General features: G+C 42.5%; 1 protein-coding gene across 2 annotated transcripts in view; it reads left to right on the top strand.

Moving 5' to 3' along the window:
• LOC138010883 (trichohyalin-like) overlaps positions 1–12,500 on the top strand; it is a 52,689-nt gene that overhangs the window by 4,734 nt on the left and 35,455 nt on the right. For both annotated transcript variants that reach the window (XM_068857902.1, XM_068857903.1), the window contains exons 3-8: positions 134–420; positions 3,162–3,456; positions 6,186–6,445; positions 8,231–8,496; positions 9,054–9,401; positions 10,945–11,318. In XM_068857902.1, coding sequence (XP_068714003.1) covers positions 134–420; positions 3,162–3,456; positions 6,186–6,445; positions 8,231–8,496; positions 9,054–9,401; positions 10,945–11,318 — 1,830 coding nt within the window. The remainder of the gene's footprint in view (positions 1–133; positions 421–3,161; positions 3,457–6,185; positions 6,446–8,230; positions 8,497–9,053; positions 9,402–10,944; positions 11,319–12,500) is intronic.

Raw genomic sequence — 12,500 nt, forward strand, 5'->3', positions numbered from 1 at the left:
GGCGAAACGACCGGTTCCCTTCCTAATATCTACACTTGCATCGCAAGTTAGGACAAAGCTTAAAACGGGACAAAGGAGAACTGAATTTTGGTATCTAGAAAAATCCTGACTTTTCTCACATTTTGATCTGCAGATATGAGATGCTGCGAGACAAACTTATTTTGGAGATGCTTAAACACCACATTGGAGAAGGCATGTGGACAGTGCTGTCTGAAAATGAACAAAGCGAACGTTTTATGCAGGTTAAAATGCGTGTTGAGCGATTGCGAAAAGAAGGTAAAATAGACGATGCTGATAGCTTGCCTGGAGCTGGTGTAATGTATTCATCATCTCTGTTGGCCCTTATGGGTCTCAGCAGAATTGCAGAAGAGAAGCAAAAACTTGAGGAGGCAGAAATAATAAAACGAATGGAGAGTGAAGGTAAGTTCGCTATTTATTTTATTTTCCCTCAAGTTGACGTTTAATACTGTTCAACAACTTCCTCAACGGCAATTGCATCGAAATCCGCTGTATTTCAAGAATGCAAGCTTGCGCCTTTGAAAGAACTTCGTGTATTTTTCCAACTCGTTCAGCGGGTCAGATCACAGGTAACCCAGGCTCACTGTGTGCGTCACGTAGGTATTAAAATATAGAGAACATATGAGGCGAAGTTTAGGTCTGAAAATTTGCTAGAAAATGGTAATAAAAATCGATAAAACTTACCATGTGGTGAGCTGTTGTTGTCTTTAATACGTACACGAAGTTTTGGGGGAAAATGGTCCCCGTTCACCTTCCTTCACAATATAGTGACAAGGTAGGAGACGGAAGCCAGCGTCGGGACTCCGATCGACCCAAAACAAGCACGATTTTTTCCGCGAAAATCAAATCCAGTCGCTAAATAAACACGCCAGGTTCGTGGAATAGGAATTTCTCTAAACCATGAATCCACTGAAGCATCTCCAGGTAGCAACGCGGAGCCACCAGACTCCGTAAAACTTGTAAGTTAACCTGCTAAAATGGCGGCCAGAAAGCGTGGTACTCACGAAGTGCCCAATTCAAAATGGCACTGAACTCTGGACGCCTGGTGACAAGTATAATAAGTCTCCCTCGAGGGAGGGGAGTCCTAAATTGCTCAGTGAGTTTTGTTTTTAGCAATTTGGGACTTCCCTCCCTTGAGGAAGACTTATTATACTCGTCACCAGGCGTCCAGAGTTCAGTGCCATTTTGAATTGAGCACTTCGTGAGTACCACGCTTTCTGGCCGCCATTTTAGCAGGTTAACTTACAAGTTTTACGGAGTCTGGTGGCTCCGCGTTGCTACCTGGAGATGCTTCAGTGGATTCATGGTTTAGAGAAATTCCTATTCCACGAACCTGGCGTGTTTATTTAGCGACTGGATTTGATTTTCGCGGAAAAAATCGTGCTTGTTTTGGGTCGATCGGAGTCCCGACGCTGGCTTCCGTCTCCTACCTTGTCACTATATTATGAAGGAAGGTGAACGGGGACCATTTTCCCCCAAAACTTCGTGTACGTATTAAAGACAACAACAGCTCACCACATGGTAAGTTTTATCGATTTTTATTACCATTTTCTAGCAAATTTTCAGACCTAAACTTCGCCTCATATGTTCTCTATATTTTAATACCTACGTGACGCACACAGTGAGCCTGGGTTACCTGTGGTCAGATGTGGTCAAATTATCCATGTAAATGACATGTTAAAACCAATGTCAACGGTGAATCAAAGGAATTAGAAAAATTCACGCTTTTGTAGTCGCGTTCTCCATAAACCCTTATATTCTGTATTTTCACTGTTGTACGCCAAGAACGGCAAAATAATTTACTAACAAGCACACTTCAAGAGTTTTATTTTCACATTGAGCCAGTTGTTTGTTACGTTCCTGTTGGCGTCTTCGTTAAGTTCCCGCTTTTGTCACGATGCGACCCCGAACAGTTGCAGATATGATCTTCAGCTTTTTTCGCATACAAAAAGCTACAATCTTGGACAAAATATAATAAGAAATTAGTTTCCCCCTCCCCTCAAAATCAATAGGGAGCAGTTAAGCAACGACAACGGCGACAGCAACGAGAACGTCATCTCAAAATATAAATTCACGTTATTGTGATCGCTTCCTAACTATTTAACCCTTTTTAATGTGACAAGGGTGTGGTAGTTCCTCGAAAATGACACTCATCAGAACTGCACTTAATTTAGGGAAGAAAATGAAAATTTATCCTTGCTGACGTTCTTCATAAGACCTCAAATTTGGCTATCGTTTCACGTTGTTGCTTTGCTGACGACGGCAAAGAAATGGGCAAAAGTGAAAAACGCACGTGCAGAGCGTGCAAAGCTATTGTTTTTGCTCACTAAATATGCAAATTTGTGACGTTCTCGTTGCCGTCGCCGTTGTCGTTGCTTAAGCTCCCTAATGAGGAATCCCCGCGCAAGTTGAAGCCCGCCATTTTCCATCATTGAAATTAGGGGGAAGGGTGGTCTTCACCTTTCATTTGAGTGTCCAAGATTGTAGCGGTAGTGACAGTCTGGTTCGTGGTTTGAGAAAAATGGTTTCTTACTCGATGGCTCGTGTCCCTGTGAATTATTTTAGGTGTTCGCGGGTATTTCCTTTCCCAACTTTCATTTATACATTTTTTGTTTGATCTGATTCTTACGTAAATTAAGATCATTTACCTCCTCAGAGACCCAGGGGCAGTGAGTCGGAATGAGACCTAGATACCACAGACAAAATTAGGACTGGCAAAGTTTACGAGGAGACTGGGCAAGTTCTTCTTGTATACTTTTGCCGTCCCAATGCCATTGGTTTCTTCGTCCCAATCTGACAACCTGGCCCGGGTTGCTCAAAGTATGTGTAGCGCTAGTCAGCGCTACGGGTCAATAGCCCATTCGGCTTCGCCTCATGGGCTATTGACCCGTGCATGTTGAAGAAATATTTATTTGGGAATAAAACGAAAGAAAGCGTCACGGTTTTCGCTACTCGAGGACTATTACTAATAGTCCTCTAGTAGCGTAGCCAATCAAAATGCAGCATTTGCATTAGTCCACTAGTTGGGTGATACTAATAGTGTATAGTTTACTGGATTAATTTGTTGATTTGGCTACGATACAGTATAAGACACCTGTTTCACGGGTTTTATCACAAATGGATCATTAAACTTGTATCCACAGGCAAAACAAATAAGGAAATTGAAGAACAATTGTCGGCGTTGCAGCAAAAAGCCGCGCAAGGCCAGTCGAAGAGTGAGGAACTTTTGGTCGATTTGGAAAAACGCTATCGACAGGACAAGGAGAAGATAACGGCGCGGTTGAAAGGAGCTGATACGAATACCTTGACCACTGAAGAAAAGCTTACGGAGTATGGGCTGGTTATTAGAGAGCAATTGAGAGCGAGAAGCGAGGCAAAGTTTGAGAGCGCTGCTTTGTCTGTTGGCATAGCGGAACGGCTGAAAAATCAATTGCAAAGGTATGAAACCACAAAAGCTCATTCGCTCGTTTGTGGAATAAATGTATTTGAAATGATATGAGCGACCGTTCATTTGGGAGCTGCTCAAGTCTTGCTCGGTTAAACTTGAATTAATATGCCGGATTAGAATAGTTCTAAGAATATTTGTTGAGGTCATTGCGCACACTTCTTTTCAGGACCTCAAGAAACGACAATGCCACAAAACAAGAATATCATTGGTTAAAATGGGAGCTAGGCCATTAAGTAATTTTTATGTGAAGACTTTTATTTTCTCGTGTAGACGAGGAAATTTGGCCAATTTTTATGTGAAAAGCTGGCGTGTTAGCTTTTATGTGACAAACAAAAGTTGTCAAATGCGAAAAGGTGCTCGTGTAGACGACTCGTCATATAAAGTGCGGCAAATCCCTACCTCTTAGTTAGCACGATTGGAGAACGACCACTCAATCTCGCCTTGTTTCTGCTTAATCTCTGCTGTCCAAAGGCAGTGCTGACCCGCTTAACTGCGAATTGCCATCCTTTATTTGTTATGCTATCTACACCATCAAATGTCTTTGCCTCATAAAATTGTTACATTAAAATTGCTCTTGTGGGCGGGGCTTTACACTAACGGTTAGTTGGTGTTCCAAAGTAATCGTTTAGGAATCCACTTGGTTTCTCAGGATAACACCCCTTCTCTATCTGCATTAATCTTCACATCATACTTGGACACGTTACATACCTCTTACTAACCTCGTTTCCTCGGTCCATACTGGATCCTTGTTTTTTTCCCGTTGATTTATGGTGTAATTTGAAAGTGAAATAAGTTATTTCGAAGCTCGGATTTTTCGGATATAAGCGCTTTTTCTCTGGCAATTTTAAAGAAATTCGATTAGAAGCATTGGTTCCTCCACTTTACTGCGGTTTTCATGATTCTGTGGAATCTCATCAGTCAAACTTCCGTCGGCAAGCTGAGAGTTGACCCGAAAACCACGGACGCCGAAATCAATTGATGCGTGACATAACCCACCAATCAGCATCTTTGGTTCCTCTGGTACATTCGAACTTGACACAGCGGGAAAGCCATATAAACTGTACGAATCTTTTCACTGAAGACCCTGTAACAAGATATCATTCTCTACTTTATTAAATCCCATAATGCACCTCTTTCACCCCCCCCCCCCCAAAAAAAAAAAAGAAAATTGCATAAGCATTGTTTTTTATTTCTCTGTTCCAAGAGAAATCGAAAGCAATGATTATGCTAAATTTTGGGGGGTGAAAGAGATGCATTATGGGATTTGAGAAAGTAGAGAATAATGGTATTGGCCGAGTCGGAAAATACCACAATACTCTCTGTTTGTTCTCCCAAATTTTGAATAAGCACTGTTTCCAGTTTTTCTTGGGACTTACAAATGGTCTCAAGAGAAAACAAAACAATGCTTATTCAAAATGTGGCAGGTCAAACAAAGAGTATTATGGCATTTCCGCTTCGGCCAATAGGCCAATTTCGATATATTAAAATTCAGCTTGAAAGAGAGGTTTAGAGGACAAAGACAAAGGAAAGTGGCCTGATATGTTAATATCTTTCACATTCGTTGCAACTCGTTTCTATGTTTTTTGTCCTCTCTGCCTCGCTATCAAGCTGATTATTCATATTTCGAAAATGTCTTATTCGAGCTGTGAACAAAACAAAAAGCTCCAATTTACTTTGGCGGAGTCGCGCGATCTTCCCGACGTGTTCGGAAATTTAATTGAAAACACAGTTTGGCGCTTATCGCTTGAGGTGAGATTCGGCAGAATTATGAAAATCGCAGTAAAGCCTAGTTTTCATATGTCGAGAAAGTCCAAGACGATCGGGGATTTCGCAGTTTCCCGACCGTCCCAGATTTTGCCGACGAATGAAAACCATAAATCGTAGACATCCCCGATAATCTGGGATGGTCGGGGACGAATCGGGAAAATAGGAAGCGTTTCTATTTTCCTGACGTGTCCCAGATTTTTGCGATAGTCGGCGATCATTCCCGACATATGAAAACTCAAATTTGTGCTGTCGGAGACGTCGGCGATGGCTTTAGCTCGTTACCAATCCTCTAAATTGCAAGTTTTCAGTTTTTGGCGCACTTTCCACTTTCCGCGAAAGTCACTATCGGGAGAATCTGGAACAAGCGTCTGGTGATTTTCCGATACTTGGCAAAATCTGGGACTTTCGGGATACTGCGAAATCCCCGATCGTCTGGGATTTCCCCGACATATGAAAACTTAGCGGCTGATCCCTTGAAATAGTTCCTTAAAGTGCCCCTAACCCCAAAATGTTTTTTTCGCTAAAATGAATCTTTGCACTTGCTCGAAACGCTTTGCGGCTTTTTTTTCCTTTTTTTAACAAATTCTGCCATTTTATAGGCTTCGAAAGTTGCGAAAATCCAAGCATCTTTTGTTCACGACCGAGTCAGAAGGGGAGTGGGTCTATTCCTGATGTGACGTCACAAACTGATTTACATTGCATTAAATCTTTGTAAAAATGCATGCAAAGTAGATTGTGACGTCACATCAGGAATAGACCCATTCCCCTTCTGACTCGGTCGTGAACAAAAGATGCTTGGATTTTCGCAACTTTCGAAGCCTATAGAATGGCAGAATTTGATAGAAAAAGGAAAACATTGCCGCAAGGCGTTTCGAACTGGTGCAAAGATTCATTTTAGCGAAAAAAACATTTTGAGGTTAGGGGCACTTTAATATATGACGTCATTTTGTAGACCAAAGGAGGATCGTCAACGGCAGGAAAAGTTAGGGAGGGAGCGTCTACTACATAGAAAAGGTAGAAAACTTCCGCGAGATTGGAAAGGGCAAGATTTGAAATTCATCGCTGCCGGAAAAGCTGGCTTGGTTGACGTCTTTGAGGATGTAGTTCGAGCACTGGAGCGGAACCACGCAATGGAGCGAGAATTACTAATTTACCTGCTGCAGGGAAGAGAAAGCTCTCAGGCTCGCAGTGCTGCAAAGAAATTATCAACAGGTAATGATGAAGTAATGTAATTTCCTCTTGAGAAAATTAAGTGGGATACCGAGATTGCAGTAGACTGCCAAGAGGTGTAGCGAGGGAAGGGGGGGGGGGGAAATCTCTTCTTCTCCTACCGTTATGCTTTGATTTCCACCCTTCCACTTTTATAAAATAATGCGTATTTTATTGAGTAAAATGGTTTATTTTTTTCAAATGAAAGAAACGTTTGGGTCATTTTTTCCAATGCACAAGTGAAGAAAATATACTGAAGTACATGAGTGGTGGTTCATACGCCACTAACAGTTGTGTTATCACATGGAATCACATTGCATTGTCAAGCGTACTGCCCTGTGGGTCACTTTGTCCAAGAACCTACAATCCTGAGCAAAAGTCTTGGGACACATGAGCTAAAATGATCATGTGTTAAGACCATCTATAATATAGTCCCTCCTCCCCCTTTTTAATGTTGATGGGAATCCGGGAGAACATTCAGAAAAGATGCAGTTTGTTTCAACATCGCTTTGGGGGAAGGGACAAGCAAAGTAGTTCGTAATATAAGTTTTTAGAAAAAAGAAAGCACAAACTTTTTACGAACGCTTTTTTTGGTGCAACAACGTTTGACCAGGATCGCAAATAGACGTCACGATACTCTAGGTGTTCCAGTAGCTAAATGGTTAGAGAAGAGAATCCTACCGATTTTACAGAGGTCACAGATTCCATATCATATTTGACCCTATTTCATTCTCAGTTGTCCGTTCGCCCGTTGCTAAGCAACGAGAATGAAATGAATTCGGAAATGGCTACAAATGTAATTTGCTACAATTTGTTCACCCACCACTCCTTCCAACGCTTTTTTTACAGCACCTCCCCAGGGGACACAGAAAGTTGGGGGAGGGGGGCTAGGTCTTGGTGTGTGTACGAGTAGTGTAAATTGGTAAGTCTCTGATCAAACCGAAAATAACTCCATAAGAAAAAGTGGGGGACCTATAGCCCCCAGCCCCTCCCTCTCCGCGCCCCCTACCCCCATCCCCCCTTTACACGTGCCCTTTTTCCCTCTCCCAGCCCCTACGCACATGCATTTGACAGTTATTGTTCGGAGGGTTGTCCAATACAGCTACATAATCTGAGATTCACGTTTCATGGTGTAGGCGTCGCAAAGTGGCCCTTTAACCATGACCTCAATCAGAACCTTGACCAAAGTGCAATACTTGAATTTCTTAAGCTAAAGAAGACATCTTGTGACGCATTGTGTAGTTTAAGCAAAGTACCATGAATTTCAATATGCAGGTTTAGTAAAATTACATAGGTGATTAATGAAAATTCTCGGCGCTGATTGGTTGCCCTTGACGTGACTATTACGCAATTATCACCAAAGCGGTTTTTTTTTCAAAATGGTCGCAAGCCGTTTTCTCGAGGTGACAGATGAAGAAATTAATTGTTTAAACGAAAATGCATAAAATAACCATCTATGTAATTAAGCTCTTTACTGTTGTGTTCTTAGTTACCTGGTCTTTAAATGAAAGTGAGGCTGGTGTTGACCTTGTTATGATACAGGCCTCACTGCTTTTCTTATGTAAATCCTTACACAAAAACATCATTAACATAAGAAAAGGAGGGAGGTCTGTATCATAACAAGGTCAACACCAGCCTCACTTTCATTTAAAGGCCAGGTAACTAAGCATACAACTGTAAAATGGTCTATTGTTCTTCTTAGGCTTAGTGAATAATTGTTAATTGTTCGATGACTGAGTTCGAATCATGCAGGAAAAATAAGGCGCCTCTTTGCGGTTACTATTTCAGATGAGCGGTCCAACCAACTTTTGGTTCTCCGAACTCAGCACCAAGGTTGGCGAGAGCAAAGCTCGACCGAGCGTCTTGTCAGCAAGGAGCGACATCATGCAATTCTTCAGGAAGCTGCTGGTTTGGTTTTTGAGGAAAGACGCTCAGATATGAGAATGTTTCGAGGGACCTCGCCAGATGACATTGAGGTGGCAGCAGATATAATGGCCGACTTACAACATGCACAAGAAATTGAGAGTCAGATGTTACTTGGGCTTCATGGCAAGGTACAATGATAAGCAAATTGTTTCCTCTCATACGACTAGTGGCCGTATCACAACAGAACAGTGGCCCATGACACCGGCAGAGACTTGGTAATAACACCTTTAAAAGCGGCAACAGAGACAAAGGATCATTAACAAGAACATGAAAACAAAGCAAATGTCTGGTACACGTACTAGAGCGAGAGTCGATACATCACTGACAATTTGAACCCATCAATCAAAGCGCTTCCCTTAATTAGGAACTCAATAGCCTGCATGGCCATAGAAATAATGCATGGAAGTCATTATGTCCAGTTTTGCGTTACGGAGATAATTCGAATTCTTTGTAATGTGATCTGCTTAAAAATCGAGAATCTTACCGCAGCCAACCAGGGGCCGAAGCAAATTCTTTTTTAACTTTTTCGCTTGCGTTTCCCGCACTTTTAATGAACCGACGATATCGAATATCCGTTTCGTTGGCCAGACACGATGTTCGCGTCAGGCTCCAATTCATATCTTATTTTCACCTGTAGTTTTTTAATGGGAAGGTATTCTTTTAACTTTTTCTTTGAATTCTTTAGGATATCCAAGAGCTCTCCCGTCTTCGACAACAAGAACACACGGCTTGGCAGGAGGAATTACTAGATGGAATATCTGCCGTGCTTCTTGGCACCGAAGACAACGTTGCACAAGAAGACGAACTTCTGAAAGCTCTGGAAGATAAATACGATGCACTCAGGGACAAGCTTCTGCTGGAAGCACTGGAAAAACAAGTCGGTACTGCAGAATGGGCCAGGCTATCGGAACAAGAGCGGCAAGCTCGAATGGCTAAACTCAAACTGCAAGAGAGGCGATTGAGACAACAGGGAAGATTTGATGATGCTGCCGCTCTGCTTGGAGAAGGACTCAAGAACGCCGAGGCTTTGCAGGTATTGATGAATAGAGAACTTAAGCAACGATCACGGCAATGAGAACGTCGTCTCAAATTATGAATTCACGTTATTGTGATCACTTCGTGACTATTTCAACCTTTTTAATAGGACAAGGGTGTGGTAGTTCCTCAAGAATGACGCTGGTCGGAACGGCGCTTAATTGAATGAAAATGTATCTGACGTCCTTTATAAAACCTTAAATTTGGCTATTTCACGTTGTTGTTTTGCAGACGACAGCAAAGAAAATGGACAAAAGTGAAAAACGCACGTGCAGGGCGTGCAAAGCTATTGTTTTTGCACACTAAATATGTAAATTTGTGACGTTCTCGTTGCCGTCCCTTATATCAGTAGGGAGTTGAAGAAACGACAGCTGCTGGAGTAAAAACGCCAGAAATCGAGAATGTTATTTCTTAAAAGAGGAAAAATAATTGTGCTGCGCTTGCAACATGTGAGCATAAAATAGCGAATATAGAGGCTATTACATGGCCGTGTGGAGATACGAAATTTCTCTCGCGAACGAGTGAAATATTTTTCACTCGTCGTTTCTTAAACTCCCTATACAACAGCGACTTCTGTTTTAGCGGTTGTAGTTTGAATGTCGAGAGTAATTTTATGATTGGTTAGGTTTTGCACTACTACGGATAGTCACTCCGAGAAAAATCATTTAACCAATCAGAGGCACGAGCGTAACCAATTGTAGCTTGCCGTGGACCTTTTCCCGCGCTTTTTGACTTTCCCGCACATCTTTTCCCGCGCTGAGCGCAGCTCCATGTATTGGCTTTGTGTTGATAGAAATGTTAAATGCTAATTATCTCTTTTGAGCCCAAAGTGGTTGGTAAGGGTGCGAAACATGCCGAAATGATTCGTGTAACTTTCCCCGTCAGAAAGAAGGGCTCGACGAGTGGATTGTTCTTTAGGAAATATAGGGTAGGGAAAAAACAGTGTTGAAAGACTTAAGAGTAGTCCTTGAAAAGATTTTGAAAGCCTTCAAAGTACCTGAAAATTACTTGAATTTTGTATAAGTTTTAATGGATTAGGTCTTTTGATTAAAATTTAGAGTTTGCCACGATGATCCTAAAAGCTTTTTTTCCAGGTTGCTGTCTTTGTTGCGGGTGCAGAGGTGTAACTCTAAGGTTGTGTTCTATTGGGATCAACCGTTTTTAGTTGGTTGAGTTGGTTGGGTTTTTCGTGTTCTATTGAGAAAAAACCGTTTTCGGTTGGCTGGTTGATCAATTTTTTCAACCGGCATCAAACTAGGTTGAAACGGTTGAAAAAGCATTGGCAGCAACCGCTGTCGTTTACGCGGGCCATTTAAAGTCGGCCGCGGGCTCTTGCCATGTTGGTTTCGGGCCTCAACTTGTCAACGCTGAGAAGTCTGGTAATAACTATTCCCAGGAGTTACCGCGTTTCAACCGAAAACGGTTGGAAAAGTGTTCTATTGGGAAACCTCAACAGCTTCAACCGATATCGGTTGCGGTTGAAACTGTTGATCCTAATAGAACACGACATAAATTTGACATTCCTTTTATTATCCTTTAAGGCATTGTTGGGTGAGAATCGCCAGCGTTATTTAGAGAGACTAAAGGAACGTTTGGAACGACGCCAGAAACGACTGGAAGAGGGACTCGATCCAGACGAGGAAGATGAAGAAACAATGCGACTGTTGAACGAGGAGCAAACTGCAAGCACTGGGAACATTCTGCAAGACCTGCAAAACAGGTATGACGAGGAGAAAGACGCTTTGCTTCGAAGATTGCAGGAGGAGCAAGATCGCATGGCAGCGGAAAAACGACGCCAGGCGGAGCTTGCTCGTCTGAGACGCGAGAAAAGACAGGCCCAACGCGAAGCCAACTTTGATGAAGCTGCTCTGGTGCTAGGCTTGGCAGAAAGAAACAGGCAAAATCTAGAGGAAAGGTGAGGCACTTTGCAGGGTCACATTTCGCTAAATAGATTCGCTAACACGTTTTTGCTCAAAAAAGAACTTGTTAAACTTAGTTAAATCTCCAGTTTTAATCCTTTTAGCTTTGATAACGAGCCAGTTATTAGCCGTCAAAAACTGATAAATTCTTGGTTGGCAAGGGTGCTCGTGATCTCATCTTACATTCTTTTGTAAAATTCCTAATTTTCAAAGCATCGTTGCTCAGAGATAATCTAGTATATCAGGTTCAAATTTTCAGAGAGGGCTCATTGTGCAATGCTCTTTCAATATACAGTACTGTATTCTTGGTTGGCTGATTAGAAAACAATAGCCTTCTACTAATGATGCAAAAAATGTAAACAGGGTTTCCCCTGTAGGGTTACTGTGTGATAATTTCTGAAAATTTTGCCGAGTTTGGGATTTTTAAGTGTGAGGGGTCAGGAGCCCATCTGGAGCGTGCAACTTCCATACAGCGTCTGTGAAACGGCGTTTTCACAAGTAGGTTTATTTTTAGACTTGCCCTTCCCGCGAATTAGGTCAAAAAACAAAGGCAGTTCCGGTTCGGTGACCCTATGACGTCAGCTTAATTTCTTGTAATTGGTCATCGGGCTCCTGTGGGAGTCTCATTCGCGGGAAATTCAATCTAAAAATAAATCGGTCTGTGAAAACGCCGTTACACGAACACAGTAGAGTTGTAGGCTCCGGGTCATGGGTTCCTGGAGAGGTAAAGTCGTTCCCAGGCCAAGTGGCCCACGGGGCCGGAGCGCATCCCGGGTCCCGTAGCATGAAGCGACTGGGAGTATGGTTACTTCCCCCTGGATGGGATGCTAGTCCATCGCAAGGTTACCCCCCAGAAGTAAGTGTTTCTAGTACCCATTTATACACCTGGGTGGAGAAAGACATCGTGGAGTAAAGCTTTTTGTCCAAGGAAACAACACGACGAAAGCGCTAGGCCTCGAACCAGCGACCCTGAGATCGGGAGTCCGGGGCGCTAACCACTAGGCCATGATCTTTCCACAAGTGTATGATCATGTAATATTGTCTATTTAGAATCACGACAGCAATAGGTTTGCACAGTGATTTCATCTCAATGCCAAGCCAACTTAAGGATATGAAGACAGGACACGACTCACTTTCAAATGTCCATTGCGGCATCCTCTCGGTGGTCACGTTATCAC

This window comes from Montipora foliosa, chromosome 7 (assembly GCF_036669935.1).
Source record: "Montipora foliosa isolate CH-2021 chromosome 7, ASM3666993v2, whole genome shotgun sequence".
Taxonomy (NCBI): Eukaryota; Metazoa; Cnidaria; class Anthozoa; order Scleractinia; family Acroporidae; genus Montipora; species Montipora foliosa.